Raw genomic sequence first — 22,390 nt, 5'->3', positions numbered from 1 at the left:
GGTCGCTCTATTTTATTATGTATGTCCGACAAGATCATGATCAGGTGTCCAAATACTTTTGGTCCTATAGTGTAAGTGTTGAACAATAAACAAAAAACAACACAGAACTCCTGTTGCCTCTAAAATGGATCTAAACATTTATAATCACTGGAACATATTACACAAAAATAATTAGACATCAGTGCACTTGAACATCACCCGTCCAACAACCAGGGCATGAAGTCCAGGTACTTTAAGTGCCTCACGTTTACGGTTTCTCGGATTCTTATCTGGTTTTATCCGGAAGCAAGACTTACAGATTTTCCATCAGGGAGGAGAGATTGTGATTCCCAAATCCATGATCGTTTCCCCAGTGGAACCCGAATATATCTGCACCATCGAATATATCTGCACCATCGAATATATCTGCACCATCGAATATATCTGCACCATCCTCCACCATCAAAGCACATCAAAGTTCTATTTTCCATCAAAGTGAAGGAAATCTGGACTCTTCCCCCTTATTTAAAGAAATATTAAACACACATACACAGACGTTGGCATCTCCGCGAGTTCGTGAAGTGTGGAGGACTCACAGTAGTTTAAAAGTACAGCTATAAAGCTCCACCACACGCTTTACTTCGTTAATGTGATCAGTGCCGGATTAAAATCTACTTTTGAGGAAAATTCATTTGTAAAACTAATAGTTTAGAAGTAGACAATAAGTAATAGCAGGAATTATCTTCGTACGTTTATATTTGTTTTCTGGTGCGGTCCAACACATTTCAACCACAACTGCAACCAAACTGAAGGTTCTCAAGGTCCAGAAGTGACAACCTGATTCACCTGAACCGGTGATTTCCACTAGAACCAGTGGCACTGACCACTGTCAAGCAAGCTTTACATCATGTAACGTACGCTGTGTGACAACTGACCACGTGCTGGTTGAGCATCCCATTCAAAACTGTGGTCATACCCTCCATAACAGCCTCTACTCCTCTAGGAAGGCTTTCCACAAGATTTTGGAGTGCGTCTCTGGAAATTTGTGCCCATTACTTTTACAGAGCAAAAACTCAAGCAAAACTCCAGCATTGACAACCTGATTCACCTGAACCGGTGATTTCCGATTGCTAGTCCGCTGCCCTGTTTAAAAATATCCAGCTTATTTGACCAATCAGGGACTTGAATGGTGTGTCGTCAGGTAAAAAGTCTGTCGCTCTACTGACGGATCTGTTCAGGTTCTTCTTCGTAGGTCCGTAATTTTGCGTAATGAATTTTTATTCTGCTTTCAAATAAGTGCTTGTTTGAAAGAAGAGACCTAGATGGTGATGAGTTCTACTCAGGAAAAAGCTGGCGACCTCACAGGCGCATTTCCATCGTGTGCCTTATAAATCGTCCCTTGCTTGCCTCGCACCCGTTGGAGCTTCCTAAACTTTAAACTGCCCAAAATCTGACATCATCAGTGAGCGCGGGTGTTAGGAGGTGACCGCGGTGGAGTCCACGTATCCGTTCCTGGTGAGCCTCATTCCCTCAGGCAGAATGGGCTCGGTGGTCAGGAAGGTGTTGGGTTTACGGCACTGATTGTCCTCGTGCCGGTCGTCCGCGGCTTGGCTTTGGCACTGCCCGCTTACATCCCTCTGCAGGAGCAGCAGGTTATCCAGGGTCACGTCCTGCACCTTGCTGTAGTTCTCGGCCGGCGGAAAGTCCGACGGGTCCGGGCATCGCGCCTCGGGGTCGGTCAGGGGCTGCAGGAGGACGTTCTCCCCATCCACCCTCTGCACCTCCACGTACTGATCGGACTCGGTAACGTCCGTGCTCCGGGTGTAGGCGTATCCGCAGAGTCCCGGCGTCTCGTCCGGAGACGTGCAGGAAGTCTCGGGGACGCCGCGCCCCCCTCCGGTGCTTCCAGCCTGCCGAAAATACAAGTCCTGCTGGTAGTAGTGATGGAGCGGACGAGGCGAGGGGAACACCCCCGGCCAGGTCTGGACTTTCCCCTGCTGGACGAGTTGAGGATCCTGCTCTGCGCCCCCCTCGTACCCGCCGCCCCTCTCGGCCAGCAGGGTCTGGCTGTCGCAGCTTCCTCGCCCCGAATCGCTGTCCGACGGGGCGCTCTTGGGATTCAGGCAGACCCCGGGAAGCTGCCTGGGGTGCAAGGACGAGTCGTGTTTGTCGCCGTCGTCGTAAACCTCCAGATAGTCGACGAGCAGCTCCTCGTAGGTGGTCGGCGGGAAACTGTGGATCACCAGCGCATTCAACACCTCCTCTGATCTCCCACTCTGTAATAAAGAGAGGAGAATCATGGGTGTCTTGAGATTTTGGTTGGTTTGGTGTGACTGGCTGGAATTAGAAGCTTATGGAATGTAAGTGGCACTGACCACTGTCAAGCAAGCTTCACATCACCATGTTTTTCCTCCCATGTAACATAGGTTATGTGATAACTAACCATGCTGGTTGAGCATCCCATTCAGAACTGTGGCCACACCCTCCATAACCTCCATAACAGCCTCTATTTCTCTGGCAAGGCTTTCCACAAGATTTCGGAGTGTGTCTCTGGAAATTTGTGCCCATTTATTTAAAAGCACAAAAGCTCAAAATCAAATTGGCTTTCAATTTAACCCAGCGCTGTTCACTGAGGATTATGAGGAACGCTGATGTTCCTCCAGAGCCAAATCCTAACATTCCAGCAGCTTCTGGAACTCATTTGTTTATTTAATTTTCATGTTTTGATGAAACATGGACACCAATCCATGGCAGTGCCTCGGCCATCCGTCCCCCTCCCCAGACACAGCCAATCATATCTGTGTTTTCACATTCGTTTAACAGATAGCAGGTGATTCGAACCCTGGATCCCAGCAGTGACGGGCTAGCCAAGGAAACTGTTCGTGTGTTTGGGGTGTACGTTGTGTTACCTTGAGCAACTGTTCATCAATGCCTTTGATCTTTGGTCCAGGAACAGGAGGCAGTAAACAGTGTTTCACGCTGTCAAACACATCAAACAATAAATCATTATTATTATTATTATTATTATTATAAGGTCAGGTTTTCAGCCCTACTTATTGCAATAAAGGACATGCTTCTAGCTGGAGCAACAGTTTGGGGAAGGTCCTTTACTGTTCCAGCATGACTGTGTCCCTGTGCACAAAGCGAGCTCTAATAAGGTATTTTAGGTTTGATGAACTCCAACGGTCTGCACAGAAAACATTGAGGATGAACTGGAATATCCACTGTGAGCCAGGACTTATCTACCAACATTGATGCCTGCCTTCCCGGAGGAGTCGAGCCTGTTAGAGCTTGGAAGTGTGCAGGTGAACTCTGTATTAAGGTGCATGGTTTTGGAATAGCATGTCCAACAAGCTCATGAACTGCTGTCCACAAACTTTTGGCCATTTAGTGTTCATTAAATTACAATTCACAAAGCATAATCTTGGCCCAAAGGTGAACAGTCGTACGTGACAGGGGCACCTGTCTGACTCACCTGTTCCTCTTGATGCTCATGGTCCAGGTGATGATGAGGATGATGAAGGCTGAGATTATCGCCACTATGATCCACACCTTTTCTATCTGGCGCATGTCTAAAAATATAAAGACACCACGTGAAATCGTTAAGCATACACGGATACGTCAGTTAAAGTATTGTATTATATAAAAGTATTCTGACGCCTGATCATGAGCTTGTTGGACATCCAGTGTCAAAAACCTGTATTACATTATTATTATTATTATTATAATTATTATAATAATAATTATTATTATTATTGCAATTAGTGTTATTATTATTATTGTTATTATTATAATATTATTATTGCAATTATTATTATTATTGTTGTCACTATTAAATTATAATTATTTATTTATTTTTAATTATTATTATTATTATTACTCTTGTTGTCACTCTATTATATTATTATTATTTATTTATTTTTTAATTATTATTATTATTGTTATTATTTAATTATTATTATTATTATTAATAATAATATTGTTACTGAATTATTTGTATTATTATTACTATTCAAATTCATATTATTATTGTTGTTTTTATTATTATAATCATAATTATTATTATTATTATAATTATAATTATAATAATAATAATTATTATTATTATTATAATTATGATTATTGTAGTTGTTATGGTGCTGTAGACGGTGAGTTTGGCTGATATCGGCGCTGAGCTGTGTTTATGGTCGGTGAGAGCAGGTGCTGTGGGACATTTTCATATTTCTCGGGCTGGAACTTGTCAAAACAAGAATAAGATCTGATAAAGATGCAGATCACACAACTGATGTTATCAGATCAGCTACGTGTAACCCAGTCCTCCTTCACAGTCAGTGTGCTGAAGCCCTGTGATGTACTGGCACCCTGCCTGGGGTTTATTCTGCCTTATGACCCAGACCAGGATACAGTGGTGATAAGATCTGAACTAAGATCTGCTGAGGGACGTTTTCAGAATTCAGTAAACGTCATATTTTTCAGTATGAACCCCATTTAACGCCCCCGTGTTGTGCCCTGTGGGGTGGTTGAGGGGTATCCGGGTGGGTCCGTGTTCTGCGTGTGGATTTTCTTACACTCGGGTATTTGGACGTAGACGGGATCGGTCCATTCGCTCCAGAATCCGTGATCGGGTTTACATCGAACCTGCAGCATGTACTCTTCACCTGAGTGCAGACTGAACACCTTATAGTGCTTCTGCATCCCGGCATCAACCTCCTGCACACACACACACACACACACACACACACACACACAGTTCAGAATATACTACATCAATCCAGAGTTTGAATCTCAGCTCTGCTATCAGCCAGCCGGGCACCTACACAGACACACGACTGGACAGTGGCTGAACAGGGTTTCTCAGTCAGTACTGCACACAAATCGGAGGGGGGCGTCTCCTCAGTCAGGAGTGGAGGTCTGCAGCAGGAGAGCGAAAATGCGATCGGGGAATTGGATACGACTAAACTGGGAGGAAAATGATTATATTGGGGAATAAATGTGAGAAAGAAAGAATTCACCGCTGGAAGGTGGAAGTGCAGCCAGCAGGGGTCACCAGAGTGCACATGGAAAATAAATCCACAAAAAGACCCTTCAGGTTACTGTGTTGCTCAACCTCGGCGGCTCCGGTTTTAACCTTGCTGTGGGCCAGAAAGGTTCTGCAGTTTGGTTTCTTCCGCGTGGTCGTCGTCGTCGTGCGCTGCATCCTTCAGAGGGACGCTCAATAATTAAAACGGTAAACATCAAACATCTGACCGACACGCTGCAGTTGCCCGGCATGCAAATATACGCAAATATACGTACGCCTCGGGGAGGGCTTGTTCCAGCACGACCGCGCCCCTGTGCACATACCAAGGTCTATAATGAAGATCTTCAGCTGATGATCGTCAAACTGAGCCTCACGAATGCTCTTTTGACTGAATGGGCACAAATCCCTACAGATACACTCCGAAATCATGTGGAAAGCCTTACAGAAGAACAATTTAATAATGCAGTGTTTAGGAAGGTAGTGATCAGGTGTCCACATACATTTGGAAACATCTTTTGAACTGTGATTTCGAGGTGGTTTCTGAGGAGGCGTTTGTGTTTGTTCCTCTGCAGCACGAGTACGTGCACGCTCCTCTAACGAGCGCACTAAATGTTCCATCACGTCGTGTTTTCTCTGACGTCCTTTTAGCGAATAATGAAATTAATTTAATGTTCCAGGCGGACAGGTTGTTCTCTCTCTGTTCTCTCCGGTCTGATCTGGGACATACGTACCTCCCAGGTTTCCTCCTTGACCTGTTTCACTCGGAGCTGGTAGACGAGCGTGATCCAGCCCGAGCGGGTGTCGGCCGAGCGCGGTTTCTCCCACCAGACCCGCAGATACGGGAAATGGGCGTCGGCCTCCACCGCCGCCGCCACGTTCTCCGGAGTGTTGGGCTGAACTGCAGGACAAGGAAACGGAACAGATCACCATGTGAAAGAACTGAACTGATGCAGGGCTACACAGGGTTCTAGGGTTCGAATCCCAGTGGTGCCCAGTGGTGCCGTCAAGCGATCCCTGGCAGTGAAAGGGCTTGAACTGGCAACCTTCTGATTACTAGTCTATAACAGCCCACAGATTATTGAACTGCTTGTACCGTCATAGTAGAAGTTTTCTTTCTTTACAGTTTATTCTATACATGTACACACACACACACACACACACACACACACTGAATCTGACTGTTACTCTCGAGGGGTGAAAGTTCAGCGCTTCATCCTGCACCAAAAACATCATTTGCATAGAAATACAGTTTGGTGCAGGTGAGACCAGATGAGACCAGTTGAGACCAGATCGTTTCTGCTTCAGGAGAAGTAAAACGCTGAGTGAACTGAGCCGTGTATGCTTTAACCTGGTCAGGGTCACAGTGGGTCAGGTTTTTTTTCCACCATGAGGCCTCCACCACCCCCCTTCTTACACATATCCAATCATGTCTTTATGTACACCCGACTGGTCAGTAGCACCGCTGCGATTCAAACCCTGGATCCCAGCGGTGGTTTAACTAATGACAGTTTATTAATTGTAGTTTATATAATCTAGCTAGAAATTAAAATAACTGGTATTATCTTTTATTATTATTATTATTATGTCTTTTATTTTATGTCTTTTATTTTATATATGTGTTTTTATTATTGTATAAATTATCATTATTATAAAAGAAAATTTTATTATTAGTTTTTTTATTATTTACTGTTTTATTATTTATTCTGAATATTATTATGATTACTTTAATTTTATTATTTTAAATATTATTATTTTAAATATTATTTATTATTTTTATCATTCACTGTTATTAATATTTAATGATTTTTTGTTAGTTGATAATAATAATAATATTAGCATTGCTACTATTACAAATATTATTTTTTATTATTAATTATTATGAAAATTTATTATTATTATATTGTAATTTTTATTATTATTACTAATATTGATGTAATTATTCTGAATTGTATTATTATTTATTATAATGATGATGATAATTGTTATGAATATTATTATTATTAGTAGTATCATAATACAATAGTATTATGATAATTAGTATTATTAATAAAATATTTATTATTATTATTCTGATTCTTGACTTTTACAGGTGTATTTAAACTCCTGAGCTCAGCTGTATATCATTTATATGATGTTTATGATGAAGACGTACCGATGTAGACCACGTCCACCTCTACAGGTTCTGACACGCTCCTGCCCACGCCGTTTGTTGCCACCACGGTGATGTTGTAATTCACCCACAGCGACGTGTCGTTCTTATTGAAGAAACACGAGTTCGGACCCGCGGTTCTGTAATCCGGACACTCGTACACCGTCTGTGACCTGCACCAACGACAGACACACACAAAGGTTCAGAAATGACTCTCTCATGTAGCTGGGGTAGTCGGTCGAGAGTGCGGACGAGTGTTTCTCACCCCTCTAGGAGGTAGTAGAGGGCGTAGGTGGTGGGAAAGCCTCCGTCATCGCCCGGCTCCCACCAACACGTGAACGTTTCCTTATCAGGTGAGCGGCAGCTCGTGAGTCGAGGTTTTCCCGGGACTCCCAAACCTACGCAGGATTATATAATATACACACCTCAGAATATAAAACGTACCTCACACACACACACACACACTCCAGATGTTGTAATATGACTGCGGCGAGTGATACACACTGGCCACTTTATTAGGAACACCTGTGTATTCATGTAATCATCCAACCGATCATGCTGTAAATTATACAGATGTGGATCAAGAGCTTCAGTTCTAATTTGTGATGAGACCTCAACAGTCTCTAGAGTTTGCACAGAATGGCGCAAAAACATCCAATGAGCGGCAGTTCAGCAGGCTAAAAATGCCTCGCTAATGAGAGAGGTCAAAGGAGAATGGTCAGACTTGTGGACCACAAGAGCCCCAGACCTCACCAGGTCCCTCTTACTGTCAGCCAGTAACCGGAATATAAGTGGACACAGGTTCACAGACCTCCTAATACCATCTGACGTGGTTTAAACATTACAGTTCGAGAAGCTGAGGAGGGTTCCTGACCGTGTGCTTCCCTTTTAGGCCACAATTTAATTTTAAACCGGTTCTACGAACACGATGACCAGTTCCTCGTATCTCAGCGGCCTCACATCACCAGATCTGAATCCAATAGATCAGTTTTGGAAAACAGGTTGGGAGAGAACATGTTTAGTACCACTGTCAGGTGAAAAGATGTGGTCAAAAGGGGGCGTCTGATCGTCCTAACTCTCCTTGGCCTTGGCGAAAGAATTGCAGTAGGTGAGTTGGCAATTATCAGATATCAGAAATATGGGAAATGCTGTGCTATTGACCGGCCATACGTCTACACAGACATGACTGGCTGTGCCCTGTGATGGATAGGCATTGGAACGAGAGACTCGCAGCAGAGAAATCTATTAGTACGGTGTTCCTAATAAAGTGGACGCTGAGTGTATCCTACCCCAAAAGTACGTCAGGTGATCTGAAAATTTACCAGCTGCTGGTGAGATGAAGACGGAACTCAGGATCAGAAACAGAGTCAGTCCAGATTCAAGCGTCATCCTGGAAAATACCTGCAGAGGAAGAGAACACAGAGGAACACAGGAATCAGGAGGTGCTGGAATTTGGTGACATGTTTTGACTGGTCAAAAACATCCATCCTAGGGTTACGGTCTCAGACACAGCCTATCATGTCTGTGGAGATGCCTGACTGGCTGATAACACCGCTAAGATTCAAACCCGGTGGTCGTGGGCTAGAGTAACAGAGTGCTGCACCACCCACACGCCGCTTTAAACAGAATAAAGACGGAAAAGCTCTTTAGTTTGGATTCAATCTGACACATGGTGGCGCACTGGTGCCGCAACATGGGTTGGATTCCCACCTCTGATCGCTGTCTATAAGGAGTTTGGCATGTTCTCTCCTAGCATCTTCTATGTGTGTTTTCTCCAGGAACTCCTAGAACCATGCCCAGGTGAACCGGTTACTCTCGATTGGATTGTCCATTCAGTCAATAGAATTGGTGTCTTGTGAGGTCAGGCACTGATGTTGAGTTATTATAGAAAGAAAGGGGACTTCCCCAAACTGTTGGCACAATACTGAAGCATGACATTTCCCTTATATCATTGTATCCACCTGTTAGAAACTGACAGGCAGAAACAGCTTAATTTAATCATAAAGAAGGGGCGTCCACATAGTTTTGTTCACACAGAGCACATGTGAGCGGGTGTGAGGTGAGTGATTTGCCCTGACCTGTGTCCCGGGTGTATTTTCGGTTGGTTATAATTGTTACAGTTTGTATTAATGACCCTCATCACCCTTATATGAGTCAGTGCACGCGGGTACGAGCTGATAGATCTCAATCAGCACGTCACAGACGAGATTTAATCACACTGTGCTGTGGGTTCCGCCTGGGGGCCCAAAGGAGAGTCACAGGGAGGAGTTCAGACAATTTTGGATGATAAATAAATAAATAAATATAAATTCTACTAAATAAACAACAACAAAAACTTCAAACACTTGGAGACGTTCAACAAGAATCATTTAATTCAGCTTCAGTCTGGACTGATCTGAGATCTGAGCTTAAAGAACTAGAACCTGATAAACCATCATTTCTACTGTCCACAGTCAAGCAAGCTTAACATCACCGTGGCTTTAAGAGCCGTGAAGACCCTGGTCCAACATCAGCTCCTTGAAGCTTGAGTGAACAGGTGATATACGACCAAAAGTATGTGGACACTCAAGTATGATCTTGTTGCTTTTTTATTTCTGCATTTTCTCCCTTTTCTCCCAATTTAGTCGTAGCCGGTTCCTCTTCCTCTGCTGGAAACCCCGATGGTGTACGAGGATGGTATATTCTCCTGACATGCCCTCCCTCCAGCGCGTCCCTTCTTACTCGCTCGTACTTCGGTGGATCGGCACGTGAGGTCGGTCTCGCGCATGGAGAGTCACGCACTGATCTCCACGTTTCTCCACTTCTGTACAGGCGCCTTGGCCTACTAAACAGGGTCCTTACACGGCCTCGAAGACCCCGCAGAAATCATACAGAAGGGCGAAAGGTAGGAAACACCCGGACGGGTCGCCAGTCCATTACCGGACACACGCACACACAGGACAATTTAGTAGCTCCAATGAATCTGACTGCATGTGTGGGAGGAAACCGGAGCACCCGGAGGAAACCCACACAGACACGGGGAGAACATGCTAACTCCACACAGAAAGGACCCAGGGAATGGAACCCAGGACCTTCTTACTGTGCAGAATTCCAAAAATGTTCCAACGTTTCTAAGAAATATTGAGTTGGTGTTTCAGCCACACCTAAAAAGGACCTTCCCTAAACTGTTGCTGCAAAGTTATAAGCATTTCATGACAGGGTTGAATTGGGGTTGACTTAAATAATTAGAAGGGCTGTCCCAATACTTCTAGTCTGCGGCTCTCCTCGTCCAGCACGGGTGACGATGTGGCGGAGGGAACCCGACATGTCTAAATAACGTTTGTAAGAAGGTCCAGATATTCATCAGTGCTGAGCTCGCTAAGTTCGCTGAAGATTTATTCCACGCTCACGCTAAACAGACCGTGGCGAAGCGCCTGGAGGCAACGATGTTATTTCCTGATACCATCAGCCTGGAGGCGGCGTTTCAGGAACCGTAAATATCCGATCCATCTGATCCACACTCGCCCGACTGGTTCCTTCAGACGCCGTTCGGTTGGAAGGAAAAAGTCCAGATCGAAGCGGCAATAACAACAAAACCTGCAGCTCGACTGGGAGCGACTGCCGACGCCATCGATTCTCGACCATAACTACCGGACCTGAACTACCGGACCTGAACCACCGGACCTGAACCACCGGACCTGAACTACCTGTACACCAGGGTTTTACTAACGTATTTTAAGCGAGCCACATTTTGTCCAGGATTTTTACCACGACCCAATACATCAAATTCATCAAAAGCTTCATTAATAAAGTAGGTGGCAATCTGGTCCCACTGTGGTTTACAAGGTGTAACATAAAGCCTCCACAAGAGGGCGTTTGTGTACAAGTAAAAATTATTTTACTTAATTATTATTATTATTTTTGTCTGAGACTTTTTTTGGCTCGCAACCCCAGGTTTGAAAAACCCTGCTGTACACGACAGGGTCAGATATATGTGGACACCCTTCATTAGTACTCACCTCAGTTTAGGGTTTAGGGAAGCACCTTCCCTGTTCCAGTGTGATTTATATAGACAAGGGTTGATTGGTTTGGTTTGAGGAACTACCGTATCCTGACCTCAGCCTCAAACCTGCACCTTTGGGATGAATTGGGAGCCTGCACAGTGTCCACAGTATTGGAATGCTCATGTGTCCATATACTTTTGACCATATAGTCATATAGTGGCTGTTTGGAGATATTATTAATATATTTTTTTCTCAATAAGGGAAGCATTGTGTGGTGTAGAAATTATAACTGATCATTGATGATTGATGATGATTTACTACAGCTGGTGGCTTCTCTGTGCCCATATACATGCATGAACTAATGGTGATTAAAACACAGTCACCAGCTGGAGCCAATCAGATTTACTGATGAGGAACCAGGAGGACAAATTCATCCTCAAGGCTGCCAAAACTACACGTCCTATACAAGGGTGGGTACGTTTTGGGAAGGGGGGGGGGTATCTGAACACACCTACGCCTTCATGTTGAAACTGACCTCACCAGCCTGTCAGCTCTGCTTCATCAATAATGCAGCAGCTCTAATCCCTCACACAGGTAACGTTACCGCACAGGTGAGTCTCCACCAATCAGATTTCAGCTTCATCACCTACAGGGGGAACGATAAACCCGACTTCACACCTCAAACATGCCGACACATAACACACACACAACCTCACACAGCCTCACACAACCTCGTACTTCCAACACACCGGCACAGTGTTACAGGGTTATAACACACACAACCTCATACCTCCAATATACCAGCACAGTGTTACAGGGTTATAACACACACAACCTCACACAGCCTTACACAACCTCACACAACCTCATACCTCCAATATACCAGCACAGTGTTACAGGGTTATAACACACACAACCTCACACAGCCTCATACCTCCAATATACCAGCACAGTGTTACAAGGTTATAACACACACAACCTCACACAGCCTTACACAACCTCACACAACCTCATACCTCCAATATACCAGCACAGTGTTACAGGGTTATAACACACACAACCTCACACAGCCTCACACAACCTCACACAACCTCGTACCTCCAATATACCAGCACTGTGTTACAGGGTTATAACACACACAACCTCACACAACCTCGTACCTCCAATATACCAGCACTGTGTTACAGGGTTATAACACACACAACCTCACACAACCTCATACCTCCAATATACCAGCACAGTGTTACAGGGTTATAACACACACAACCTCACACAGCCTTACACAACCTCGTACCTCCAACACACCGGCACAGTGTTACAGGGTTATAACACACACAACCTCACACAGCCTTACACAACCTCGTACCTCCAACACACCGGCACAGTGTTACAGGGTTATAACACACACAACCTCACACAACCTCATACCTCCAATATATCAGCACAGTGTTACAGGGTTATAACACACACAACCTCACACAGCCTCACACAACCTCGTACCTCCAACACACCGGCACAGTGTTACAGGGTTATAACACACACAACCTCACACAGCCTTACACAACCTCGTACCTCCAACACACCGGCACAGTGTTACAGGGTTATAACACACACAACCTCACACAACCTCATACCTCCAATGTACCAGCACAGTGTTACAGGGTTATAACACACACAACCTCACACAACCTCATACCTCCAATATACCAGCACAGAGTTACAGGGTTATAACACACACAACCTCACACAGCCTTACACAACCTCGTACCTCCAACACACCGGCACAGTGTTACAGGGTTATAACACACAACCTCACACAACCTCGTACCTCCAATATACCAGCACAGAGTTACAGGGTTATAACACACACAACCTCACACAGCCTTACACAACCTCGTACCTCCAACACACCGGCACAGTGTTACAGGGTTATAACACCCACAACCTCACACAGCCTTACACAACCTCGTACCTCCAACACACCGGCACAGTGTTACAGGGTTATAACACACACAACCTCACACAACCTCACACAACCTCGTACCTCCAACACACCGGCACAGTGTTACAGGGTTATAACACACACAACCTCACACAGCCTTACACAACCTCGTACCTCCAACACACCGGCACAGTGTTACAGGGTTATAACACACACAACCTCACACAACCTCACACAACCTCATACCTCCAATATACCAGCACAGAGTTACAGGGTTATAACACACACAACCTCACACAACCTCGTACCTCCAACGCACCGGCACAGTGTTACAGGGTTATAACACACACAACCTCACACAGCCTTACACAACCTCGTATCTCCAACACACCGGCACAGTGTTACAGACACACTATAACACACACAACCTCACACAACCTCATACCTCCAATATACCAGCACAGAGTTACAGGGTTATAACACACACAACCTCACACAACCTCATACCTCCAATATACCAGCACAGAGTTACAGGGTTATAACACACACAACCTCACACAGCCTTACACAACCTCGTACCTCCAACACACCGGCACAGTGTTACAGGGTTATAACACACACAACTTCACACAACCTCGTACCTCCAACACACCGGCACAGTGTTACAGGGTTATAACACACAACACCACACAACCTCACACAACCTCGTACCTCCAATATACCAGCACAGTGTTACAGGGTTTATAACACACACAACCTCACACAACCTCACACAACCTCATACCTCCAATATACCAGCACAGAGTTACAGGGTTATAACACACACAACCTCACACAGCCTTACACAACCTCACACAACAATATGAATCAATTAAATCTACATGAATCATGTCAGGTTAAGCAACACACTTATTTTGTACTATCTTACACTGACTGTAGGATGTGGTGCAGCTGAATGAGGGAGATTAATGGCCTGTGATTATGGGGCAGGATTAAACAGATGGAAATCTCATTGTATAAGTGTGCTCTCTATCAGCTCTCTCCCCTGCACCCCTACCGACTCAAATCCCAATCTTTATGTACCTGTTTACTTTATTCTTACTAGAAATAAACCTCAGAGACAAGTATGGCCTTACAATAATACAATAATACATAATGTTCCGTTTTATAGTATTTACCTTTACTTGATACGCTCATGAGCCTTTAATCAAACCACTTGCTTAGTATATTTTGAACTGAAATACTTTTTTCTAGGGTATTTTATAAAATAACATAAATATCATTTTATATTTACTATTATAATATTTCAATTCTCCTATTAGATAATATTTAAAATGAGCAATTTGCATCATTATTGCTACTTTTTTCATTACTTTTTATAATATCCATATATTTATTTAAGTGTTTATCTTGAATGCTCTAAGCTCGATGGTGCACACAGTAGATAAAACCCAAATTCTGGTTTGTCTTAGACAAGGATGCACTGTGCAACATCTACACGTGGATTGGATTCAATTTACACCACATTTATTCAATAAATTATATACATACACAAATAAACATAAATAAATGTAAATAATCAGAGATAAATGTCACCAGCAGCAGCATCCTAAATCTCTGAATCATTATGAACCAATCCAACTAATATCAGTGCCAATATGAATCAGTATAATCCATAAAACTCTATTTAAATCAGCAATATGCAATTATAGTAATCTAAAGACTACATTTATTTACATTTATACAATCAAGGTTGGGCATTTAAACTGAAGGTTGGGCCCTTGCACAAGGCTCCAACAGTGGCAGCTTGGCAGTGGTTGGGTTTGAGCCTATTCCCTAAATCAAAACAATCGACTACTAATAAATTCTGCCATTATAAATCAATCTAATCAATATGAATCGAGCCATTAATCTGATCACAAATAAACAAATCAATGGGTCAAAGTGAACAATCTCAATCAAACCAATTGATCCGAATCAACCCAGTCAATATGACTCTATCCATTCGATTCAATCCAACCTATATAAATACAGTAAGTACTATACATATGAATCAAACAGCACGAATCAATCAAAACGAATCGATTAGCACAAATTGCTTCTAGTTGTACATCAAATGTGTTTATTTAAAAGCTGTAAACTTCTGTAAACATCTGTACATTATTACAGAATGTTTGTTTAATATAAGTTTAATGACAAAACAGATGATTTAACATGCTTTACTATTAATGTGGTGAAGTTGTCACTTACCTGTCAGTTCCAGTCACGATGGACTTGGTAACTCCAGAAAAGCAACATTAAACCCTGTAGTATGTCTATAAACTGTAGGTGGTCTTTATCGCGGTGCTACACGTGTAGAATAAAAAGCCGAGCAGGATCAGGAGGGAACAGCGGCTGACAGAATGAACTGACTGAAGCTCCATGATCTCCTGCCTCATCGCGGTGTGGGCGGGGCTGGTGTTACTATAGCAACCATGAGCAGACTCCACCCATTTTCCAGGTAGGTGTACCTGTGCTGTGATGGACTGGATTTCTTCAACTGTTCCTCAACTGGAACTCAAATTTATTCGGTTTACCCTGGTAATCTGGCAACTGGGACGTAACTGTATGTCCATCATGTGTCATTCTTTTGAGCTTTTATTCAGCTGATAATAAACGATTTCCTATCAACTTCATTGCAGTTTGTAAATATGAACAAATTTAGAATTTGATGCCTGCAACACAGTCAAAAATGTTGGGACAGAGGCATGTTTAGCACTGTGTTCCATCCCCTGTTTGCATAAAAGAGGTCAGATTTCATTTCTTGATGCAGTGGCATTCTGTGTTGTGACAATGCTTTTCTGAAGTACTCCACAGTAGCATGATGGTTTCTCATTTGATGCCATCTGAGGGCTCGAAAATCACACACATTAAACAGCGGTTTGCACAGACTGAAATTCCTTAAGATTCCCAGAATCTTTCCACAATATTATGTACGGTAGGTGGTGTAATTTAAGGAATGTTCTTTTGAACTAATCGACAGATTTTTCACAAAGTTTGGAACACAGTGGTGAGCCACGACTCCTTTGGTGGATCATTTTATCTCTTATTTAACCTTAAACATGGTAAAAACTTTTTTTGGAGCTTGTTGCAGGGATCAAATTCTAAACGTTTTCCTGTTTACGAACTAAAATGATCAGTGAAAGTCAATTTTTATCAATTAAATAAGGATTAAACAAAATAAACACATAATGAACTTTTTTATGGACATTGGCTGTGTGTTTATTTTTAGGTAATGTTATTTAGGACACAGCCCATTATAGCCACAGAGTTTAATATTTTTATGTGTACAGAGAAATTACAGGAAGAACATGAACGACTGCACGCTTGGCATGACTGGCCAATATTTTATGGCCGCCAGCTTTGCTTGCTGTGCAAACACACACCGTCACCCTCCTCAAACACGGCAGGTCCATCTGAAATCACTTCAGCTTTATGATGCTTCAGTTACTGCTGCCAGTCCCATCCAGCCGGTTATAAATGACCGGATCTCCGGGATACTCCGGCACGTCCTGCTGCCCGTCACCACGACCCAGTCTACAGACCTACAGACCTACAGACCTGGGTAAAAAATATAAATAAATACATGATTTTTATAATCAATCTTTTTTGCTGTGACATGGCAACATTTAGTTCTAAATAGAGAATACTTTCTTAACCGCTTACGGGAAGGGGGGTGGGGGGGGGGGGGGGGGGGGGTGCTGGAGCCTATTCCAGCTTTCAATGGGCGCAAGGCACACAGTAACACAGCGGACACACTCATACAAACACCCGTTCACCTATAGGGCAATTCAGTGTCCTTAATTAACCTGACTGCATGTTTTTGGACTGTGGGAGGAAACCGGAGCTCCCGGAGGAAACCCACACAGACATGTGGAGAACATGCAAACTTCACACAGAAAGGACCCAAACAGCCCCAGACCTTCTTGCTGTGAGGCGACAGTGCTACCCACCGAGCCACTGTGCCGCTCCCCAAACTAACAGATGAATAAAAACATATAAATAATTATATAAAATAAATTATACACTAACAACGGTTTGGAAAGGATTCTCTCTGTCGTGGCATGGTCTGTGCCCCAGTGTGCCAAGCAAGAGATCCAGTAAGACATGGGTTTGGTGAGTTTATGTGGAGGAACCTGACCTTTTTGGGATGTTTTTAAACATCGACTGTGATCCAGGACTCTTTATATACACTAACAGCAATTCCAGGTCTTTGGAGACCCTTGGTGCTTGGGGTTCCAGTAGTTACACTTCTATCAAACAGATTATCAGCCTCCGGTGAGCAGAATGAGTTTTTTCCGTTGGCGTGAAACAGTTCTGTTTACATAGCGTCAGCTGATCGGTGCCAGTCATTCTTCCACGTAATGATTCGTGTTCTTTACTTTTCCAAGAACCGACGACAAAAGCTATTAAAAACCCTCTGGTTTGGGTTTAACCAGAGAGCTGGCATTAACGCGGGCACGAGGGAGCAAAATTCTTCTGAATATTCTTTTAATCCTAACATTTTAGACATGAACGATTGTTTTGTTTTGACTTTTATTGTGTTGTTTTTATTTTATTATTTATTTTTCTCGTGTCTTTTCTCTGTTCTTCTGTTTCCTGAGTTGTTTTGTTTACCCAACATTCCTCCCCTGCCCCTCCTCGCCAAAAACTAGGTGCATAACTTTTGAACACATCCTGATGACTGATGCTTGTTTTACCACGGTGGGTTCGATTCATCAGGCTGCCAGGTTGCCAGTTAATCACAGGACAAACATACACACACATTTAGGGTCATTTCTAGTACCTCCATTTATCCTGACTGCATAACTTTGGTCTTGTGGGAAGAAACCGGAGCACCAGGAAGAAAGCTCCCTTAGATTTAGGGAGAACATGCAAACTCCACATAGAAAGGACCCTGTTTGCCCAGCTTGGGAACTGAACCCAGGCCCTTCTTGTTGTAAGGCTACAGTGCTACTCACTGCACCAACGTGTAACCCCCCAACGTTCAGCTACCCACTGCTAGAGTGGTAGCTCAGTGCTTAAGGAACTGGACTAGTAATAAGAAGGTTGCCAGTTCAAGTCCCAGCACCCTTAACACAAATTAGAATCAATAAGAACTTGTCACTTTGGATAAAAGTGTCTGCTAAATGCCCAGAAGTAAATGTGAACTACAAAGCGAAGCATTTTTCCGTGTACCGTCATGCAGTCATTCCACCATAGAACTCACCTGGCGTACCTGAGCACTTATTCACCACCTGACGACGGCTGGTTAATGATCCCACATGACCCGTCGGAGGCAGACGTAGCCCGAGTGTAAACCCGTGCAGTGATGTGGAAAACCTTCTGAACTAATCACACAAAAGAACAAAGTCGGACCTGAGAGCCAGTGAAGGTCAGACGTCCAATTCAGCTTCTATTAAAAACAAATCATAACAAAACCTAGAATTTATTCATTTTATAAAGAAATTAAAATGTGTCTGAACACAGCATTCAGTGTGGAGCTGGATGATTTTCTGTAGATTTCGGAACATTACTGCTGGGATTTGCATCCTTTGAACCTCAGGAACAGTGTCAGACTGGCAGTGTTCGGTCCCTTACCTGCTGAGCCACCACTGACCAGTGTGTGTATGTGAAAGAACATAATGATACCCAACAACACTGCTGCACCTGCTGACTCACATCAGAACAACACACTACCATGTTATTACCATGTTAGTAAGCAACAGTGCTGAGAATGATATATTAGCCAAATATTATGCAGTCAGTGGAGGTCTTATGGGGGGCAGGTTTGCTTAATAGATGGGTAAAAGGGGCTTGATATGGTGTACAGAGCAACAGATGGGCTACAGTCAGTAACTGTATACCAATAAAGTGTATCTATATGATGGGTGTAGAGGGATAGGTGGATGGACTGACGAATTAAAGGATGGACAAACAGGCGATCAATCACTGAATTTAGACCCAGTATTGATGTTAAAACAAAAACTCAGAAATAATAGCTGAATAATTCAGCTCATTAATAAACACAGCAAATTAAAACCACTGAGGTGAAACGATGTGATGAAACGGAACATCAGGAGTCTGTGCTGGAGCTCCAGGTTTCATGTGTTTATATCATGCCTCACTACAGTGTGTTACAGTGGACATTTACTGACATCTAGCGGTCAAATACACTAACTGCAACTATTTACCATTTAAACAAACAAACTGCAGCTTAGTCATTTACAGTATAGTAAAGCAAAATAGATTTTTTTATATTTATATAAATAACATACAGCTTATTGTTATTATTATTAATTATTATTTTGTTGTTGTTATTATTATTAATGTGGTGGTGGGGATATTCATGTTCAGGATAAAAGATCATGAATGAATGAATGGATTTTTAAATGAACTAATTCATGATCTTAGATGAAGTAATTACCCAGCTAACAGGGAACGTTCCCACAACTTTCACTAACGTTACGTGAAAGTTCTCCTAATGTTAATATTGTTGATAAATATTCTGTTCAATGTTATGTAATGTAATGTTATATGAACGTTCTTTAAAAAAAAAATTTTTTAAACAAAATTTAAAGGAGTATGTGTGTGATATTCTTTAGACGCATATTAGGAAAAATTATATATACAGCGACCTCCACAATTATTGGCACCCCTGGTTAAATGTAATTGAAGCATTTCTGTCATTTCTACTGTAGTTCATAAAGTTGATCACAGTCTCTTGAAACCTTTAATTAGTAATTCATCACTTCCTGTTTCCCTGGGGTATAAATATGACGTGACACAGAGGCCTATACTATTTCTCTTATCCACTCTTCAACATGGGAAAGACAAGAGAACACACCATTCAGGTAAGGCAGATGTGTGTCGACCTTCATAAGTCAGGCAATGGCTACAAGAAAATAGCCACTCGCCTACACCTGCCCATATCTACAGTCAGAGGAATCATCAAGAAGTTTAAAACAACTGGAACAGTGGCAAACAAGCCTGGACGAGGACGCAAGTTTATCTAAAAAACTGATTTTTATTCATAACTTCAGTAGCATTTAAAGTATTCAGCATATTAATAACTTCAATATTTATCAAATTGCTCCAAAACAAGTTGTATTTTATCAAGTGTAACCCACATTACATACTACAACTCTTATACTGACACTTTTTACCCTTTATTACATAATAAAAAACATTTTTATTCATATCTTTGAAGATTGGCGGTTCAAATCCAGGCTCCAGGGTCCTTGAGCAAGACCCTTATCTCTGTCTGCTCCAGTGGCGCTGTAAGTTGGCTGACCCTGCGCTCTGACCCCAGCTTCCAAACAAGCTGGGATATGCAAAGAAAGATTTCATTGTACTGAACACCTGTATATGTATATATGACAAATAAAGTCTATCTTCTTCTTCAAGTATTTGGCATATTCTTTAAAGTATTTAGCATATTAATAACTTCAATAGCTTTTAAAATAATTAAATTGCTCCAAAACAAGTTGTATCTTATCAAGTGTAACCCACATTACATACTACAACTCTTATACTGACACTTTTACCCTTTATTACATGATAAAAAACAGATTTTTATTCATAACATAGCATTTAAAGTATTCAGCATATTAATAACTTTAATAGCTTTTAAACGTAAAATTATGGTTGCAAATGAGGTTTAGGTAACGTTCTATGAACGTTTTCATAACTTTAAAAAAAACGTTCTGAGAACATCAAGAAAACTGGACAAAATAACGTTGAGGGAACATTCCAATGCAACGTTCCCACAACCAAAATGGAACGTTTGGGGAACGTTCTCAGAACGTAATGTTGGTAGCTGTGTAATTAATAACTTATTCTTTTATTGTCTGTTTTACCACCGCTTTTATCCTATTCAGGGTCGCGGTGGGTCCAATTCAAGGGCGAGAGGTAGAAAACACCCTGGACAGGTCGCATGGGGATCAAAGATCAGCTAGTATTATTTGAATTAAATAGATTGTATGAGTTCTGTAATTCATCCAGACAATTTGGGGTGCATGAGAATAAAACACAAATCAGTCTCACATTATTAGTTTGATTACAGAGAAGTATAAAAGTAAACTTTTTCCACAGTGGAGTGATTCACATGTAGACCAGTGGAGGGCGCTGCAGCACTGTAAGAGAGTGTCTGGTCGTGTTCATACAGTCTTCATTCATTCATCTTTAGTAACCACTTCATCCTGCTCCAGGGGGAGCTGAACCATCTCAGCTGTGTACACTGAGTCTACAGTATAATCCATCATGTTCTGGGATTATTAAACCACAAATGATTATACAGCATCACTAACACTAGTATTGTGAGGATTGGGACACGTGACGAATCGATCGCCAAATGAGTCGATTCTCAGAATCCTTGAGTCAACTCTTTTGCAGATCATTCGACTCCTCAGAAATACGGTTATAGATTTTGTGCTGTTGTGCTTTTGTGATTTTATTAAGTATAAAGTATAATAGTTACTATTTATTACAACCGAGCATATATAAACAAAACAACAGCAAACAGAATATAAAAACAATAGCAAAAAATGAACTAAATATACAGTATAAAGAAATTAGTGCATTTTAAAACAGTTGAAGCAGAAACTAATAAGAAGTAATAGCTACTAACTCACAATGATGGGTTTAAGGATATTTCTTTCTATTTATGATTAATATGTTTCATATATCAACTATTTATATTTAAATATAGTTTATTTATAATTTATTGCTTTCTATTTATGATTAATATGTTTCATATATCAACTATTTATATTTAAATATAGTTTATTTATCATTTATTTATTTATATTTATGATTCATAAGTTTCATATATCAACTATTTATATTTAAATATCATTTTGTAAAGTGTACATACTAATATAGTTACAAAATAATTCTAATTGGAATAATTACATTGTTGTAATTAATTATGATTATTATTATTATTTCTGTTGTTTTTTCATATATTGAATCAATTCGACTCCCGGAATCGACTCTACATATTCCCTCCTCCTGGAATAGGAATTGTCATGGGAATCGACTCCTACATTCCACCAGCTCTGAAAAAAGGGTGTGTTACAAATCGCATACTACCTTCCTAAGTAGTACACCAGAACATTATCCCTGTTATTACTAGTGTCCTAAAGTAGGATGCTATTTAGTACGTAAGTATGCTATTAGGAACGAAACCGCTTAAAACAAACTGACAGTTTTGATTGGCCAGTTTGGTGCTGAGAAGCATCGTGATTGGTCAGATAAGCTGTCAGTTATGTGGAGAGCGGTGTGTCCTGTAGAGGAAG

The 22,390-nt window shown here is 41.9% G+C and overlaps 1 protein-coding gene across 1 annotated transcript; it reads right to left on the bottom strand.

Annotated features, from left to right (window-relative positions):
* Positions 1 to 1,454: 1,454 nt before the first annotated feature.
* Positions 1,455 to 8,537, bottom strand: prlra (prolactin receptor a). The gene is made up of 8 exons (XM_063012073.1): positions 8,471 to 8,537; positions 7,414 to 7,546; positions 7,152 to 7,321; positions 5,731 to 5,897; positions 4,548 to 4,689; positions 3,455 to 3,551; positions 2,889 to 2,958; positions 1,455 to 2,255 (listed from the first exon to the last, which is right to left on the bottom strand). Exons 1-8 carry the CDS (start codon positions 8,535 to 8,537, stop codon positions 1,455 to 1,457), a joined length of 1,647 nt encoding a protein of 548 aa, XP_062868143.1.
* Positions 8,538 to 22,390: the final 13,853 nt, after the last annotated feature.

The sequence above is a fragment of the Trichomycterus rosablanca genome, chromosome 16, assembly GCF_030014385.1.
Source record: "Trichomycterus rosablanca isolate fTriRos1 chromosome 16, fTriRos1.hap1, whole genome shotgun sequence".
Classification (NCBI taxonomy): Eukaryota; Metazoa; Chordata; class Actinopteri; order Siluriformes; family Trichomycteridae; genus Trichomycterus; species Trichomycterus rosablanca.
Note: the sequence above shows the minus strand (reverse complement) of the source record. Positions and strands in the feature narration are given on the sequence as shown.